Consider the following 18,642-nt stretch of genomic DNA (forward strand, 5'->3'; position numbering starts at 1 on the left):
TGATGTCGGCGGGGACCAGAAACTGTGGACAGGCTGTTGTTGCCCCACTCTCACCGGGGAAAATGGAATTCTGCTTCAAATATGTTTGGAGGACTGGAGGAGACTTCGCCTCTGGTCACCAGGTTCCCATCTGGCTGCACCTCCTCTGGCTGCAACCTCCCCTGGCTGCACCTCCTCTGGCTGCACCTCCCCTGGCTGCACCTCCTCTGGCTGCACCTCCTCTGGCTGCACATCCTCTGGCTGCACCTCTCTGGCTGCACCTCCTCTGGCTGCACCTCTCTGGCTTCGCCAGGCTGGGTTGGAAAGGGGACCCATCTTTGGGACTTTGGATGGGTGATGGATGATGGATGGATGGTGATGGAGGGATGGATGATGGAGGGAGGGTGATGGAGAGATGGATGGGTGATGGATGGATGGGTGATGGAGGGATGGGTGATGGAGAGATGGATGGATGATGGAGGGATGATGATGGATTGATGGAGGGAAGATGATGGAGGGATGGATGATGAGGGATGGGTGATGGAGAGATGGATGGGGATGGATGGATGGGTGATGGATGATGGAGGGAAGATGATGGAGGGATGGATGATGGATGGACGGATGATGGATGGATGATGGATGGATGATGGAGGGATGGATGGATGGTGATGGAGGGATGGAGGGATGTTGATGGAGGGATGATGATGGAGGGATGGGTGATGGGGGATGGATGATGGAGGGATGATGATGGAGGGATGTGGTGGACGGATGGAGAGTGGATGATGGATGATGGAGGGATGGGTAATGGATGGATAATGGAGGGATGGATGATGGGTGATGGAGGGATGGGTGATGGATGGATGGGTGATGGATGATGGAGGGATGGATGATGGGTGATGGAGGGATGGATGATGGAGGGATGGGTGATGGATGATGGGTGATGGAGGGATGGATGATGGAGGGATGGGTGATGGATGATGGATGATGGAGGGATGATGATGGAGGGATGATGATGGAGGGATGGAGGATGATGGATGGAGGGATGATGATGGAGGGATGATGATGGAGGGATGATGATGGATGGATGGAGGGAGGAGGATGGAGGGATGATGATGGAGGGATGATGATGGAGGGATGAGGATGGAGGGATGACCAGGCCAGTGGGGTCAGACAGTCACCAACATCAACTCTCCATGTTTCTTGCACTGACCAATCACAGCGTAGAATCCAGCAGAATCTGCTGCGTTGATGCGGTTTCAACCGTTGCCGGGGACAACCGCGGCCCCCCAGCAGCAGGAGGCGTGCACGTTGTGGCACGGCGGTGGAGAGGACACTTCCCAGCGAGGGCGGGAGCTGAGAGGGGTCTCATGGTGTGCTCTCAGTCGCGGATCATAGCTGCTCAGCCACCCCGGGGCAACACGGGGCATCAGGATGAACTACAGGCCAGGAGAGGGAGGCCCACACGTTCGTGTGTGTGTGTGTGTGTGTGTGTGTGTGTGTGTGTGTGTGGAGATCACGGGTGTGTGGGGGCTATTAGTGGGAGGTGTGTGACTAGAGGGGTGGTAGTGGTTGGAGCAGGGTGGATGGTGTGTGTCTGTGCTGTGTGTGTGTGTGTGTGTGTGTGTGTGTTTGCACTTCCATGCCAGCCCCCAGGCCGGCCCCATAGTAATTACACACTCCAGTGACTGGACTGGAAGGGAAATTGAAGGCCTGGGCAGGAGGCCCCAGCTGCTTCACTCTCCCTCCCCATCAGCCTGCCACTGATTGAGCTCACACACACACACACACACACACACACACACACACACATGCACACATACGCACACGTATATACTTTGAGATAGCCATACCCCTACATACACACTTTCGCTCTATTTCACTTTTGCATACACAAGCTCTGTCTCACCCTTGCTCTCTCTCTCTCTCTCTCTCTCACACACACACACACACACACACACACACACACCCACACACACACACACACACACACACACCAGTCCTCAGAGGAAATTCTGCTTTGTGTTGTGGTAATGAGATTCTCACGCACCCGGCCTTATTTACCAGACCAGTCCAATAATGTGAGTGAGAGGTTGGCGTGTGTGTGTGTGTGTGTGTGGGTGTGGGTGTGAGTGTGGGGGGGTGGTAGGTGTGTGTGAAGGTGGTGGTATGAGGGTATGAGATCGCCCCCCCCTCCTTCTCCCTGGTGATGACATCTTCAGATCAAACTACTTCCTTTTCCATCATCCAGACTGAGGAGGAGCAGCTGCCGTGGTCACAGGAAACAGAACGACGTCCTCAAACGAATCTTTAAAAAAGAAAAAGGCCAAACAAAATGGCTGCTCCCTGGTGACCCCCGCCGCCGGCGTTCCCTGTGGCGAGGCGGCGTCTGTAACCGCCGTGTGCCGGTGCTGAGACGAGCCTGGCCTCCGCCCAAACGGTGTCATTCCTGATCAGGTTGCTCTGTTTCACAGCCAAATTGGCATTTGTTTCCCATCAGTCTAATTCCCTGTCTGTCACAACACACACACACACACACACACACACACACACACACACACAGAGATTACAGCATATACCAATTTTTACAGCGTTTTACAGAGAATTATTTTTAGGAATTTTGTCCATTAAGGGCCACTGTACAAACAAGCTAGCATGCATGGTGGGGGACCCACATCAATATTTAGGCAAATACACACACTGAGGAGTGTGTGTGTGTGTGTGTGTGTGTGTGTGTGTGTGTGTGTGTGTGTGTGTGTGTGTGTGTGTGTTTCTAGCATTTAGAGAATATTACCTCATGCCCAAACTTTTGACGTTATTCTATGTTGCTGGATGTTATTGTGACCAACTGATGGGCTTTTATCCTGAACCTGCCGAGCTCAGGGTGGGGGGGGTGGGGGGAGGGGTTGTGGGGGGGGGGGGGCGTTCACTTGTTACAGCACATCCAGAACAGCAGGCCCACTTGGAAGAAGCTCCTTTAATGGGACACACACTTACAACATCGGTCTGACGGAGACGCCGTGCGTGATTCCAGTGTGGTTTGCTTCTTGTGTATCAGTAAATGTGTACACGCGCGCGCGCACACACACGCACACACACACAATGTGGTCCCTGGTACAGACAGACAATTAAACAGGTCAGCATGGGGTAACCTCGGCCGGCCTGCGGGGGGGCGGTAGACGCGCTGCTGGAGGTAACGGGACAGGCGAGAACAGCAACACCTCCAATGGACACACACACACGCGCACACACTCACACACACGCACACACACACACCTCTTGCCAGCAGGACAGAAGACAAATGATTAAGAAGTTAGAGTTTAAGAAGCACCTCTGGACACTGACCTGATGTTCAGAAGCTCACGTCCTTTTACTTCAGACCAGCATAATTACTCAGTTCTTCCGGAGTCCAGATGCGGGACGCGGACTGAACGTTCTCGCGGGGCCGTCACGCAGCTCTCGGTTGTTTTCCAGCTTCTTGTCTTTTTTCCTCTTTTAGCTGTTTGTGCCAGTGAGGGTAATTTCCCGTGCAGAGATCTTGCTACAATTAAGAAAACAGGTCCTTCTCTGTGCTTGAGCCATGGCTCCTCTGTGACAGAAGCAGATTAAAGCTCTTCCCCATGTTGTGCACTAAATGATTGCCAAGGCAGCGCTGTTCTTGTTTGCTATAAACCCAAGCAGAATTACCTCGATTTTGAACAAAATAGTCAATTAAATTACCTGTGAAAGGCTATTTATTTTAACCGGGGGACAGTTTTTTTTTCTCCTCTGCATTTTCTTTTAATAGATCTATGTTTTTTAAGCGAGAGGAGGAGAATCGGGCAGGAAAACAAAGGTGAGGAGATTCTAGACTGGGGTCACACTGCCACCCGGTGGACAGGACCCGACACTGCAGGGCTCCGTCGCACGAGACATCCTTTTTTCAACTTTCAACAGAGGCTCAGTTTCAAATTCTGAATTTTTTTTTCACACCTAATTACACGCGTGGAAGCGATTTATTAAAAATCTCTGAAATGTCACACTGATGCTGGTGAAATGTTTGTTCTTTAAGAACCTCGGGTCGTTCTCTGCTTTATCACGCAGAACCCAAACCGAAGAACATCCATCGTTTCATGTGCGCTTGTATCTAAAACGCTTTAACATTCGCTTCTTAGAGTCGTTTGTTGAATTTTAAAAATGCAAAATATGACCGCAATTCGAAACAACGTATTGTTTTTTCTCGTGTAATAAAGATACGATTTTCACCTCAGAAGTTAAATCAAGGTGCAGAGATGGGGCGTGCAAGCACGTGAACATCATCATGTTTGAAAAGCGCAGCTCAGCAAGACGCAGATTTATCTTCCGGGCCGTGGACCCAAACACCAACTGACACCCAAATGAGAATAAATCGAGAAAAAGAGGAGGAAGGCGGCGCGCCGGGCGCAAGCGTCAGCCCACGGGCCCGCGCATGCGCACCGCGCCGCCCGGTGAAATGAGGCGTGCGGCGACGCGCTGTTGTGCGAGCGTGCGCGACGGCAAGACAGAGAGAATGGTCGGGAGTGCGAGATGGAGCAAATGATGTGTCGAAGGGAAGTAAACAACGCCGGTTCCTGTGATAGACTGCGCGACGCTTTCCATCTCATTGACTTTGAATCATTTTTCACATCAAATGAAAAGTAATCACATCACAGCAACTCGGGCCGGATGGATCCGCGCGTGCCTGCGCGCGTGTGCGTGTGTCTGTTGACATTGTTCTGTGGTTTTATTCAGCCGGTTCTGAAGCCCGTCTGAAGACGCAGCAACTCCTCTAAAGTCCCGAACTCCTTCACCTGGTTCTGTTTGATCGACTGTGGATGAGTGATGAGAAAGAGCAGTTTTAGCAGGAACTTCCGGCGGAAGCTGCAGCTCGTTCCTCCGCGCACACGAACGTTAATAAAGGTTTGCTGGAGAAACCTCGGGAATTAAGAGTAATCTCTCTGGTCTAAATTTGTCCAGTGGGGCAGCTGCTGATTTAATTTAAATATGATGATTTGCAAAGATCCGGGTGTTGTTCCAGGTATTTATATGGTGTTTGCTCTGCAGCCTTGTTCCACAAGTTCTACTCATCAGGGTCAGTAAAAGAAAATACTTTTGTCCAAAAACGTTTCATTTATCTTAAAACGACGCCCACCCTGACCTAAAAGCGGATCATAAAGACGATATTAAAGGATAGTGACGTGATTATTGAAGAGCTAAAAAGCGAGATTAAATTCTGTTCGGTCGGTGGGTGAAACAGCACCATCTTCTGCCAGCAGGCGGTACTGCAACACCCACCACAGCCACCTTTGATACATTCATAACCGGGGAATGTCACGTGACAATCTGTTACCACGACAACGGGCCCAATCGTGACAGCGGGCAGACAGCATGGAAACGTTTAGGTTATAAATATCAGACATCAGTGACAGTGGTAAAAACAATTTTTAAAATAATGGTGTTTTCTTTGATGTTGTGAGAACGTTTTCTGTACTGCAGGGGAACATTTAGAGAAGAACCATGTCCCCAACACCATGAAAACCACCGCTGCCCCCACTGACCCAGTTCAGATTCCACAGTATTCTGATCTGGGGCAAACATTTTATGAGTTCAATAAACCACTACTTATTCTAGGCAAAAGAGAATATGATAAAACATCATTTGGACCATAGTGACTCGTTGTTTAGTCCAAATAGTTTAAAACTCACGCACACAGTTTGATTCCAAACACCAAAACTAATGTAGAAAACATTTAATAATTTAGTACGCAATAATATATAAAACTTCTGTGTGTTATGTATATTGCATATGTTATTATTATGGTATATTTTGAATTAACAGGGAAAAGAGGTGGGGTTTTAGAAGTTCTGGCTTCTTCTCAAGACTGTTGGACATAAAAATGTGTCAATTTTAGGTTGTCTTATGTTTATTGCTGTTCTGGCCCCTTTTTAGTGGCTCCATCGAGGGTCAGCAGCAAGAGGTCAAAGTTCAGAGTGAATGAGGACCTTCAATATTCATGTTGTCATCTGACGGAATCATGAAAAACTGTCTCTATCAAACATAAAGTCACATGCAAAGTTCTGCATTACGTCATTTTTTGGCTGATTTCTGCCACACCAGGTTAGCAACTGAACCATCATCTGTTAGCATCTGTAATTTAATTAACCCAAATAGGTGATTTGGATCTCAAATCCTTTCAAATCACACTCCTCATATCCAATAAGGAACTCAGCCATTTGCATTACATTAAAGATCACATTTTTTTCCAACCAGAACCCAACCAGAGTGCTTAAGACACGTCTTAACAGCAGCTTTATATTCAGGAAATACAGCTGCCTGGGATCTTTCTGTCCAACGCCAACTCACTTTGCTACAAAATGGACGAGCTGAAGTTGCTGATGCGGATTAAAGATTTCTCCACCTCGTGTGTTCTCTGCTTCACTGAAACCTGGTTCAGGAAAGAGACACCGGACAGCGCGCTCCTCCTCAGGGGATTCCAGCTGTTCCTCCTCGGGGGATTCCAGCTGTTCCTGGCGCTCTCTGGGGAGAGAGCAGGCGGTGGAGTCTGCTTCTACATCAGCAGCGACTGGTGCACTGATGTGACTGTGATCTCCCAGCACTGTTCTCCTGCTGTGGAACACCTCTTCATCAACTGCAGACCCTTCTATTCTCCGCGTGAGTTCGCTTCATTCATTCTGGCCTCTGTTTACATCTCACCAGACGCGGACGTGCGCGAGGCTCAGCGCACGCTCGCGGACTGTATTCAACAAGTGGAGCGGACCTATCCCGACGCTCTGGTTATCGTGCTTGGTGACTTTAATCAGAGCAACCTGAGATACGAGCTCCCCAGGTACAAACAGTTCATCAAATGCCCCACCAGAGCAGAGAACACGCTGGATCACTGCTACACCACAGTGAAGGACGCGTATCGGGCTATCCCCCGTGCTGCCCTAGGACTGTCTGATCACGTGATGGTCCACCTGATCCCCACATACAGACAGAAACTCAAACTAACAAAGCCATCCGTGAGCACCACGTAGAGATGGACCAGTGAGGCTGTGGAGGAGCTGCGCACGTGCCTGGATACAACTGACTGGGACATGTTTAAAGGGGCCACACATGATCTGGATGAGTACACGGACACTGGGACCTCATATATCCACTTTTGTGAGGAGCGCATTCTACCAATGTGCACTAGGGTGAGTTACTCCAACGACAAGCCCTGGTTCACACCGAGACTCAGACAGATCAGGAAAGAAAAGGAAGCAGCGCTGAAAAGTGGAGACAGAGACTGCTCCAGAGAGGCCAAATACCGGTTTAGCAAGGAACTGAGGAGAGCTAAATCTGTGTATTCGGAGAAACTTCAGCAGCAGTTTACTGCTAACGACTCTGCTTCTGTGTGGAGGCCTGAGGCCGATCACCCACTACAGGCCTCAGGCTCCAGAGGGTCAGGACGAGGAAGCCCTGTCAGAGCCTGTCCCTCCACTATGCCCAACACCTCCCCCCCCCCAGGGCCACTGCCCCCATGGACCTCACTCCATCAAAGGCAGTCCCCTCCTCCTCCCCCCCTCCACTCACCATCAGTCCCCCCCCCCATCACTTACCACCAGTTCCCCCCTCCTCCCCCCCTTCATTCACCATCAGTGAGCAGGATGTGCGCAGGCAGTTCGCCAGGCTGAACCCGCGCAAGGCCCCTGGCCCGGACGGCGTGTCTCCCTCCACCCTGAGGCACTGCGCAGAGGAGCTGACTCCTGTCTTCACAGACATCTTCAACTCCTCCCTGGAGTCGTGCCAGGTGCCAGCCTGCCTCAAAACCTCAACCATCGTCCCTGTCCCCAAGAAGCCACGGATCACCGGGCTTAACGACTACAGACCTGTGGCGCTCACCTCTGTAGTCATGAAGTCCTTAGAGCGCCTGATCCTGCCACACCTCAAGTCCATCACCACCCCCCTCCTGGATCCACTGCAGTTCGCCTACAGAGCCAACAGATCTGTGGACAACGCGGTCAACCTGGCCCTTCACTCCACCCTGCAGCATCTGGACTCCCCGGGAACCTACGCGAGGATCCTGTTGGTGGACTTCAGCTCTGCATTCAACACCATCCGCCCCGCTCTGCTACAGGACAAGCTGTCCCAGCTTAGTGTGCCTGACTCCCTCTGCAGGTGGATCACTCACTTCCTGACGGATCGGAGGCAGTATGTGCGGCTGGGGAAGACTGTCTCCGACTCCGTCACCATCAGCACCGGATCACCCCAGGGCTGTGTACTTTCCCCCCTCCTCTTCTCCCTGTACACAAACTGCTGCACCTCAAGCCACCAGTCTGTCAAGCTGATCAAGTTTGTGGATGACACCACCCTCATCGGTCTCATCTCCAATGGCGATGAGACTGCCTACAGGAGGGAGGTGGCTCGTCTGGTGTCCTGGTGCGGACACAACAACCTGCAGCTGAACGCTCAGAAGACAGTGGAGATGATTGTGGACTTCAGGAAAGTTACAGCCCCTTTGCCCCCCCTTGCCCTTATGGACTCCCCCGTCACCATCACGGACTCCTTCCGCTTCCTGGGCACCACCATCACCCGGGACCTTAAGTGGGAGCCAACCATCAGCTCCCTCATCAAGAAGGCCCAGCAAAGGATGTTCTTCCTACGGAAGCTGAGGAAGCTCAATCTGCCTCCCAGGATGTTGGCGCAGTTTTATACGGCCATCATCGAGTCCATCCTCACCTCCTCCATCCTCACCTCCTCCATCCTCACCTCCTCCATCACCGTGTGGTTTGCTGGTGCCACCGTCAGGGACAGACTGAGGCTGCAGCGCGTCGTGCGCGCTGCCGAGAAGGTGATCGGCTGCAGGCTCCCATCCATCCAGGACCTGTATATCTCCAGGACCCGGAGGTGTGCAGGTCGGATCACGGCCGACCCTTCCCACCCTGGTCACGGACTGTTTTCCCCTCTCCCCTCAGGCAGGAGACTACGGTCCATTCGGACCAGAACCTCCCGCTACACTAACAGCTTCTTCCCCTCTGCCATCAGGCTGCTGAACACCAAGTGACTTATCACTTAAGCACCATGTACAGCAGCCAGCCGACTCATAAACAATACACTACTCCTCATGGACCTGCACTATTTCTCACCACTCACTATTTATGTAAATACTGTATATAAGTCTTATTTTATTTTATTTAGCTTATTCTAGTGTGGTGTTGATGTCTAATGTTATGTTGAATGTCGCAGCGGCACACCACGACAAATTCCTAGTTTGTGTAATACTGTGTATTACATGTACAATGGCAATAAACCTTCTTCTGATTCTGATTCTGATTCTGAGCTCTTAAATCTACTCTGTTTACATTCTAGTGTAGCCTTTGTGCAACAGCAATGTAATGTAGTAGCAGCCTTGCTGCATATATTTATAATAAGACTATTTAAAGTTAAAAATAAAGACTTAGTGCAGATGACATTTGACATTAAACCACTCAGTCGCTGCTCCACAGAATAACGGTTTATTGGTTTTACACGTTTCACGCGATTTTGTGATACAGTTGTTTGTCCCGCCCTCGCCGCTCTCTGATTGGTCGAACGAATGTGATTCTGATCGCTGATTGGCTCGTAATTGCACAACGTTGTTCCGCAAGTCTGTTGTGTTTGTGTTTTGACGCTTTCCTTCACAGCAGCACACGAAGTCGAACAGAAGATCTCAGCGGAATTCTGCGCACAGGTGAGCAGCAGCATCTGGGAGAAATCGACATTTTTCTCAAATATGACTGATCTATGTCTCGCCTGGAGGCGTCAGTGGTGGCGTTATTCAACGCGAGGGAGTTTTTATCAGCTAATGCTAGCAGGCTAACTTACTTAGCTGCTGGCTCCTTATCTACCGATGTGAGACTTCAGTTTTAGTCAGTAACAATATCGGTGCTGATTTTGACCCTGTAGTTGCTAGTTAGTGGTCAAAACCACCTATATCGGTCTCGGCTAGCAGCGGAAATCCCAGTGTTTTGGTTTTGGAGCTCATCGTTCCAGGAGCAGGTTCTGCTGTAGGTTCTTTGCTTTTGTTGGTGTCTTTTTTTGGTTCCGACACTTGGGTTCTTCTCCTATAGCTGCAGAGTTAGAGGCTTTAACTGGGTCATTTTTCTGTAACCTAATATTGTTTTTATTTTCCTACCGGATTACATTTGTCTGACTGATGGCATGCTAACAAAATGAATGCATTATCCTGAAAAATGATTGAAAGTGTGGGTTTAACCGGCATTTTCCCTTTAACCATCACCGGGTGGTTGCAGAATAAATGTCGGAAGACACAAGTTTCACTGTTTTCTGTGCTTTAGTGATGCTTGAACGCTGAACGACAACAGGATTGAATAGCTTCACTGTGGATAGGCGCCGTTTCCCACAGTGCCTGAACGCACCACGCAGAGCAGTGACTCGTTTAGTAAAAGTTGCTCAAATAATCAGCTGATTAGAAACTAATCTGTTGGTGATTTTTGTTCTCATGGTCATGACAAGTCCTTGTCAGTTCATGTTGCAGGTCAAACACTCCCCCAAAGCTTTGGAACCCATTTTAGGTGTCCATGTTAAAGTCCCCATAATGAAGGTCGCTTCCATGTTCCTTCCAAACCTTTAACTTTGTTTGTTCCTCTATAGCTGATACTTTCGGAATCATCTCAATCTGAGACTGGAATTCACGTGAAAAGTCTGGTCAATTTTGGATCACTGTTACTAGCTGGCTGAACTCACCAGCACAAAGTACAGGCTTGACTTGGGTTGTGCTGAATGATATTAAATGTAATATTTGGACATGATTGCACACTTCCAAATGCTAACTCTGTGCTCGTGTCTTATCCAGGAGTTGTAGGAGACCAAACGCACGGAGACACAATGGCATCGGACTCTCCACGCAGACCCAGTCGCTGTGCTGGAGGAGTTCTGGTTCGAGCACAAGCCGTCACGTAAGGACAGAGATGGTGTCAGAAGCTGTTGTGCAGCTGAGCTGTTGGACTTTCTTCAAGTTCTGCTTCTTTCCTTTGTCTTCCAGGGAGCAGTCCTACATGGAGAGCGTGGTGACCTTCCTGCAGGACGTCGTCCCTCAGGTTCATGTCTTCACTCATACATGCGTTCATACCCTGACCTTCTGCCCGATCGCTCATCAGAATCTCCTGTCGGTGTCGTGTGGATCCATCATGTGTGTTTCATCCCTAAACCCGCAGGCGTATACTGGGGCTCCGCCCACCGACGAGAAGGAGAAGATCATCTGGGTTCGGTTCGAGAAGGCTGACATCAACGGTGAGATTGTTTCGAGTGGTTCTTTTTCTTTTTCCCCCCTCTCTCATAGTTTATTCTTTGAACTGTCTGTTCCAGACACGGCCCGTAATCCCGAGTTCCTGGAGATGCACAGCGGCACCGCTGAGCCGCCGCTCTGCCTCATGATCGGCTACACAGACGGGATGCAGATCTGGACCATCTCGGTGAGTCACACCACCTGGGGAAATCATCAATTCACCCTCCTTACTTGTCTTCTTTGGCTTTGGCGTGATGACATCGGTCTAAACTCTTCAGGCGGTATTTAAATTATTAGTCTTTCACTGCAAAGATGACAAATTGCATTCTGTAAGTATTGTGTCCTGATGGGGGGGGTCAAAGGTCAAGAAGCTCTGGCCAGAATATTTACACATCTCAGGCCTGTTGAGACGTGTCCAAACAACCACGTGGCTGATGAACAGCAGTGAAAGAAATGAAGAAATTTAGCTCCATGTTAATTTGCTAAAGCTTAATACAGGTCATGTTTGCAATTAAATTAAGTATATCCTGGTAATTTAGACAGTCATGGAAGATTTGGTTTGATTAATCAATTTTATGCTGATGTCACCGGCGAAAATGAATTTGTACAGTAATATTTGAGGTGATTGCAGCAGATAAACACCAAATAAATGCAAAAATAAATCTTTAAAAATGCCCCACATTGTCCACTAGGTGTCACCATTGACCGCATTAAGTCAATTTTATTTTGTTTCTTCTATGTCTATTTAAAGTGAAACACTGACCCAGCAGAAGGTAATTTCTCCAAAAATAAGTAATAAAATAAATAATAATAAAATAAATAATAATAATAAAATAAATAATAAGTACAGTGTCATCTAATCAGCAGAAAATAGTGGTCACAGATTTTTTTTAAATTTCTGTAGCATTCTCAATTCTGATGCTCAAATATCGAGTACAGATTTGAAATGTGTCATAAACCTTTAAACGTATTCATTTATTACAATTATTAATATTATTCTATAGTAGTAGTTATATTAATGCAGTTCAGTTATATTAATGCAGTTCAGCCAATGTCGACGTTGGCCACAAGAGGGCGGTATTTCGACTCTGAAGCCGAACGGGACTATTTAAGCCTCTTGACCTTTGAGACAAAGCTGGGACTAAATGTATGAGTTACTCATGTGAGCATGGTTTTAGCCTAAGTGTTTTTAAAACTATTTTTCATGTATCTATGCAAACACTAGGGTGTGGCTGGAGCTATACTTAACCTCTAGACTTTGTCGTCAGTGTGCCTGAACAGTTCACCCGGCAGGGATCACCTCTACCGTAGAACCTGTCACCAAATCCTCCCAAAGATCCCGTTCCAAAAGCGCCAGAGCCCTCCATCCTCCTCCTGACGGTACCTGCGAGCTCCCAGGGTGGTCTGGGTGACGTGGCAGCTGTTCGCAGATTTTCTGTGACGGTCAATTTGTTGGCGATGAGGATTACAGCTGTTTTAGCCACGCGACACGTGCACTCGCGCGCCTGACGTCAAGCTTCAGCTGAACCCGACGCGGATTCGGCTCCGCGCCGTCGCTTCGGCGGTGTTTTCTCCCAGTTTTGGAAGTTTACGGGATGTTCCTGGGGTGTGTTTCTCTTCCCAGGGCTTTAAGTAAGCACTGGAGGTGCTTGGCTCTCAGCCTCCGGAGTGGCCGTGAAGTGTTTGTGACAGTTGCTACACCAACACCCTCCGTAATGGCCCGGCGAGCGTGTGCGGCCACACGTGTGCGTACTCGTGTGTGACGGGGAATCCGGAGCGCTGGTTCGGACGCTGACAGGGCCGCCTGATAACAGGCGGAGCGACGCGGGCTAATTATCTGTCCTCGTGTGTTGAGAATATCGCCGTCTCCAGTTTTACAGCCGTGATAACACCACGGGAGATACGCAGCTTCTGGGTTATAAAGGCAGCCTTTCACCAAAGATAAAGCAATTAGGGGATAAAAAGGGTCAGGATGTAACGTTAGGACTGTCTTTTCCCGCTCCGGGCACCATTTTCCTGCTCTGGAGCTCGTCCCGCCGGCCCGACTCCGCTCTCGTCCACGATTGGCTGTTTTCTGTTGTCGACCTGCTGCTGAAACGTCTAACGTGAGCCCAGATTGGCTGATGAGAACTCGGGACATCTCCTATTGACGAGTGGCGTCGTTGGTGTTGATGAGAAACAAAACCGCCAGGATCTGGAGCTGCCTCCGCGCCAGGAATGTCCAGCAGGTGGACGTCGTCTGGTTCCTCCAGCTGCTGTTTTTAAGTTCACACCACCGATGTTCAGCCCCCTTTGTGTTTAGATTCCACAGGAAACCCCCCCTCCTGAAACCATTTTGATTTTATAGAGACTTAAAACCAGGAAAGATCATCTTCTAATGCAGAACATGCTCAGAAACATAGACTCTAAATGAGTCCTACACACAGAGGAGGTCCAGTTAATCCACCTCTGCTGGCGAATTCGCCCGTTTTGACTTCAGCGGAGTGGTGCGTTTCAGCCCGGCGCCGGTGCGCTCGCCGGTGCAGGAGCCCACGAACGCGCCCCCGTCGCTCTGATCCCCGGAGCACCTGCTCCCTCCAAATCTCCAATATGTCCGGCACTCTGGCAGTGAGCACGCTCACTTGTGAAAATGGCCCAGATATCTGTTCACAGCTTATGGCATTACATTTGGGAGATTAAAACAGGAGCGCAGATACCGAGGCCCCACAGAACCGGCCCAGCCCCGGATGAAATGAATATAATAAATACACTGTACGCAGGGAAGAAGGGGGGGGGAAGCAATTTGGCATATTGCATAGGCAGAGCCAGTAATGTAATGGTGGGAATAGCTGTCAGAGGAAGTGTATGTCACACAGAGCCATGTAAGGCGAGGATGAGCGGCCGGTAATGCACAATAACCCCACGCATTAACCTCCGGGCCGCATTTTAATCCAGCAAATTCCATTATTCCCCGCTGCAGGTCCATTTGCCCGTGCAGGAATCCCACTCCGCCCGCCAGCCGCCTTTTTATTCCCCATGCCAGCGCGGGTCCAACCTGCTCGTGTGCCCCGTGTTAATCTGCCACCGTCAGGCCTCCAGCACTTTGAATGAAAAAGGGAACAACACGGGCCCAAATCCGCCACTTCCGGACGGCTACTAATTGCAGAGACGAGCGATCATCTCCCCGCGATGGGTTTAAGGACTTAAAACAAACAGATTAAAGCACTGTTAAAGTGATAATGCAGGTTTTGCTGTAATTTAATCCATAAAGAAGAACAAAAGTGGGGCATTGTGTGCTTAGAACAGCGTGCCGACACACGCTGGCCACGGACCTAATGGACTGGTATCACAGGAACACATGGAAGCCCAACTGGAACAGGCAGGCGCACATATGTAAGAGCATTGATGTGATGTTTGCTGCGTTGGAGGTGAAGCAGACACCAAAATAACCCTCTTTCCCCCTTTTTTTTATTCCAGTTTAAAATGCCTAAAGTCTAAATCTCTTCTGCTTCTGCTCTGTTTTTGTGTCTAAATGTCACGAGGGAGGTAAAGCTCCAGCTCTAGGTGAGGGGCAGGGACATGACTGAGACCAAATGAGCCTCTAAATCAGGGCAAAACCAGCATTTCTTTGTATAAGTCCTAAAGTAGCGCAGGCATTAGCCAGCAGAAGCTAAACCGAGCCGTTCTATTCGTGTCTTTCAGCTGGCCGGGGAAGCCCAGGAGCTGTTCTCGGTGCGTCACGGTCCGGTGAGGGCTGCTCGCATCCTGCCCGCTCCTTATATCAGTGAGTATCTTCAGTCCGGAATCGGGATCTTTCAGCTTCAACAAACCTTCACGTCCAGAACGAAGCCTCAAACCTCAAAATGGGTTGAAATCAGGCCTTTTTATGAGGAAATTGAGCTTTTAAATGAGTTTTTAAGACGAGTTTGATCGTTTTTCTACTGCTGGAGGTTCTGTTTGGGCTCATCCTGGGTCGGTTTCCAGAATCTTGCTCGTTCGGAGCGTTTTCTGGTGAGAAAAGCCTCCGTTCTGTCCTCCGTCCCTGTTCCGGTCTTTTGGCATATTTCAACAACGTACAATGGCGACATTTGAAGCGCGCTGGAAGCGGATGAAAGCAAAAAAGCCACAGTAATAAGAAGCAGCAGATAGCTGCCCGACGCATGAGGGGGGCGATTCTCCCCGGCAGAACATGAAAATGAGCTTCGCTTCTGGAGGGGAGGAAGCCGATCCCAATCTGCCAGGGTGCCAACAGCGTTGCACTGTGGTGCCGCGTTAAAGGGGCCATTGTTGGGGCCGCCGGGCTGTGGGTGGTCGGGGAGAGAGCCCAAAATAGGTGTTGGGTATGACAAAGCAAGCTTTGCTTTAGCGATTTGGCCGCTCGGCCTGTCCTGATTTAAATTACCGTATTTTCTGGACTATAAGTCGCACTTTTTTTCATAGTTTGTCAGGGGGTGCGACTTGTATAAATACATTATTACAGAATTTCACATGTTCGTTAGTTTCACACTGACAACCACAAGGGGGCGCTCTAGGCGTGTGTACCTGAGGAACGAGTTCCTTTAGCGACGCAGAAGAAGAAGCGGTGCTTCGTCTAGTTAGACTTGATTGTTTGGTAAACTTGCTCGGATGTTCTTTATGCTATAGTTATCGGAATAACTGTTAATATGTTACGTTAACAAAGCAGACACGTACTCAGTTCGTTGTGGGTCATGTAGCTGAATTTGTTACGTTAGCATACCGTAACGCTATTGCTAATCCATGCTAATGGATTGCTATTTGCCTTTCAAGTTGACATGTATGTTCTTGGTCTCGGATTTTATCAAATAAATCCCCCAAAATGCGACTTATAGTCCAGTGCGACTTGTATATCTCTTTTTCTTCTTTATTATGCAGTTTTTGGCTAGTGCGACTTAAACTCCGGAGCGACATATAGTCCCGAAAATACGGTAATTAACTGGAGAGCTGCTGACGCTCCCATTCGCTGGCCAATCAAAGTCGGGCTGCTCATTAAATGACGCGTTTTCCCTCAGAAAGTTTGTTTTATTAAACGCTATTTCCCCCAAATCTCCCCGAAGCGTGTTTACGCTGCGGCTGGGTGGATTGGCCCGGACCGATGTCCGACGACAGAGACAGGAAAGGGGGAAGAGAGCCCGTCTGGAGCGTGGAAGCCTCCGTCGCTCTCACGCCATACCGCAGGAACTCGGGCTGATTACCGTCAAGCCTCAAATTACAGTCCTCAAAAGAGATCGCAGCGTCGTTGGTCTCGGCGGGCCCGTCCGCTCAATCCCCTGATCCGCCGTCCGTCCTCAAGAATTAGACAATCAAGGAAAATAGAGGATCAGTGCTCCCGATGCTACATGTCCTCTCCCCCTGGTTTCCATCACAAATGCATGTGCTGGGTTTAAACTCCTGTAAGACCAGCCTGGAACCCTCAAAACAAACAGGAAGATCTTGTTGGTTCAGGAGATTTCTGCTGCTCTATCGAGTTTTTGTCACCAGTTTTCCTGCTTCGGAAGTCTCTCACAGCTGAAGGGAAACATGTCGCAGCGCGGGTGTTCAGCCTTTTGTTGAAGCTGTTTCTACCATCTTCGGATCTTCTCTCATTTCAGGTCCTCTGAAGATGGACAGCTTTTCAGACAAGAGACCCCTGCTGGGCGTTTGCAAGAGCACCGGCTCCTCAGGGTAAGAGCTGATCCAGCATGCAGCTGCTTTCCGAAGGGCTGGGAGAGGGTTAGGGCTGGGAGAGGGTTAGGGCTGGGAGAGGGTTAGGGCTGGGAGAGGGTTAGGGTTAGGGCTAGGGCTAGGATTAGGGTTCAGGCTAGGGTTAGGGCTAGGGCTAGGATTAGGGTTCAGGCTAGGGTTAGGGCTAGGGCTAGGATTAGGGTTCAGGCTAGGTTTAGGGCTAGGGTTCAGGCTAAGGTTAGGGCTAGGGCTAGGATTAGGGTTCAGGCTAGGGTTAGGGCTAGGGCTAGGATTAGGGTTCAGGCTAGGTTTAGGGCTAGGGTTCAGGCTAAGGTTAGGGTTAGGGCTAGGGCTAGGATTAGGGTTCAGGCTAGGGTTAGGGCTAGGGCTAGGATTAGGGTTCAGGCTAGGTTTAGGGCTAGGGTTCAGGCTAAGGTTAGGGTTAGGGCTAGGGCTAGGATTAGGGTTCAGGCTAAGGTTAGGGCTAGGGTTCAGGCTAAGGTTAGGGTTAGGGTTCAGGCTAGGGTTAGGGTTAAGGCTAGGGTTAAGGTTAAGGTTAAGGTTAACGCTAGGGTTAGGGCTAGGGTTAGGGTTCAGGCTAGGGTTAGGGTTAAGGCTAGGGTTAAGGTTAATGCTAGGGTTCAGGCTAGGGTTAGGGTTCAGGCTAGGGTTAGGGTTCAGGCTAGGGTTAGGGTTAAGGCTAGGGTTAAGGTTAATGCTAGGGTTAGGGCTAGGGTTAGGGTTCAGGCTAGGGTTAGGGTTCAGGCTAGGGCTAGGGTTAGGGCTTGGTATAGGGTTCAGGCTAGGGTTAGGGTTAAAGCTAGGGTTCAGGCTAAGGTTAGGGCTAGGGTTAGCGTTCAAGCTAGGGTTAGGGCTAGGGTTAGGGTTGTAGCTAGGGTTAGGTCTAGGACTAGGGTTCAGAGTGGGGCAAGGTTTAGGGTTAGGGTTTAAATGTTGGCTGCTGATTCAGTCAAGGTTTGGGGTAATATTAGGGCTAGCGTTAGGACTAAGGTTAGGGCTATGGTTAGAGTTAGGCTTCGGGTTAGGGTTAGTGTTAGGGACTAAGGCTAGGGTTAAGGCTAGGGTTAGGACATAGGTTAGAGTTAGGCTTAGGGTAATGTTGGAGACTAAGGCTAGGGTTAGGGTTAGGGCTAGTGCTAGTGTTAAGGTTAGAGTTTGAATCTAGGCTGCTGATTCAGCCAGGAAAATAGGCCTGCAGTAAAATGTAGGGGGGGGTTAGGGTTTAGACGAGAGCTCGGGCTTGTTTAGCTTAAGGCTAGGGTTTAGGGTTTTAATCGATGTGGTATTACAGATAGGGTTACGACTAGGGCTAAATTTAGGGTTCAGGCTAGGGTTAGGGCTAGGGCTTTGGGGTTAGCATTAGCTGCTTAGCTGGGACTATAGTGTTACTGTAAGGTTTAAGTCTAAACTCATAATGAAATGCCTCAAAGCGACCAGCTACAGCCGACCCGTGGTTGACATCAAAGCGATAGATGCTATCTGACAAGTGTTTGAGACGTTCCAAGACCAAGATGTGGTATTTGCACAACCCGTCCACTGAATTTTAAATCCTCTCTTTAGTCCTTTTGGTCGGACGACTAAGAATCAACGAGCAGCGTGAACACGTCCGTCCGAATCAAACCGAGCATTTGTTTGAATCTGAGAACATTGGAAACACATTTGGCTATAATGTGTTCCAGCGGCCATGTTGGAGACGCCCTCCGTGACACCGATATGTG

The 18,642-nt window shown here is 49.5% G+C and overlaps 1 protein-coding gene and 1 long non-coding RNA gene across 5 annotated transcripts in view; both read left to right on the forward strand.

The window, feature by feature from the left end:
- The first annotated feature begins 4,466 nt into the window (after positions 1-4,466).
- LOC115251473 (uncharacterized) lies at positions 4,467-5,093 on the forward strand. The gene is made up of 2 exons (XR_003890028.1): positions 4,467-4,631; positions 4,726-5,093. It is a non-coding gene; the product is annotated as an uncharacterized lncRNA (long non-coding RNA).
- A 4,495-nt stretch (positions 5,094-9,588) lies between these two features.
- The window catches only part of bcas3 (BCAS3 microtubule associated cell migration factor), a 176,716-nt gene continuing 167,662 nt past the window's right edge, over positions 9,589-18,642 (forward strand). For all 4 annotated transcript variants that reach the window (XM_029844234.1, XM_029844237.1, XM_029844236.1 and 1 more), the window contains exons 1-7: positions 9,589-9,685; positions 10,811-10,913; positions 11,000-11,054; positions 11,172-11,247; positions 11,323-11,429; positions 14,924-15,005; positions 16,831-16,903. In XM_029844234.1, coding sequence (XP_029700094.1) covers positions 10,843-10,913; positions 11,000-11,054; positions 11,172-11,247; positions 11,323-11,429; positions 14,924-15,005; positions 16,831-16,903 — 464 coding nt within the window. In that variant the 5' untranslated portion in view covers positions 9,589-9,685; positions 10,811-10,842. The remainder of the gene's footprint in view (positions 9,686-10,810; positions 10,914-10,999; positions 11,055-11,171; positions 11,248-11,322; positions 11,430-14,923; positions 15,006-16,830; positions 16,904-18,642) is intronic.

Source organism: Takifugu rubripes, chromosome 11 (genome assembly GCF_901000725.2).
Source record: "Takifugu rubripes chromosome 11, fTakRub1.2, whole genome shotgun sequence".
Taxonomy (NCBI): Eukaryota; Metazoa; Chordata; class Actinopteri; order Tetraodontiformes; family Tetraodontidae; genus Takifugu; species Takifugu rubripes.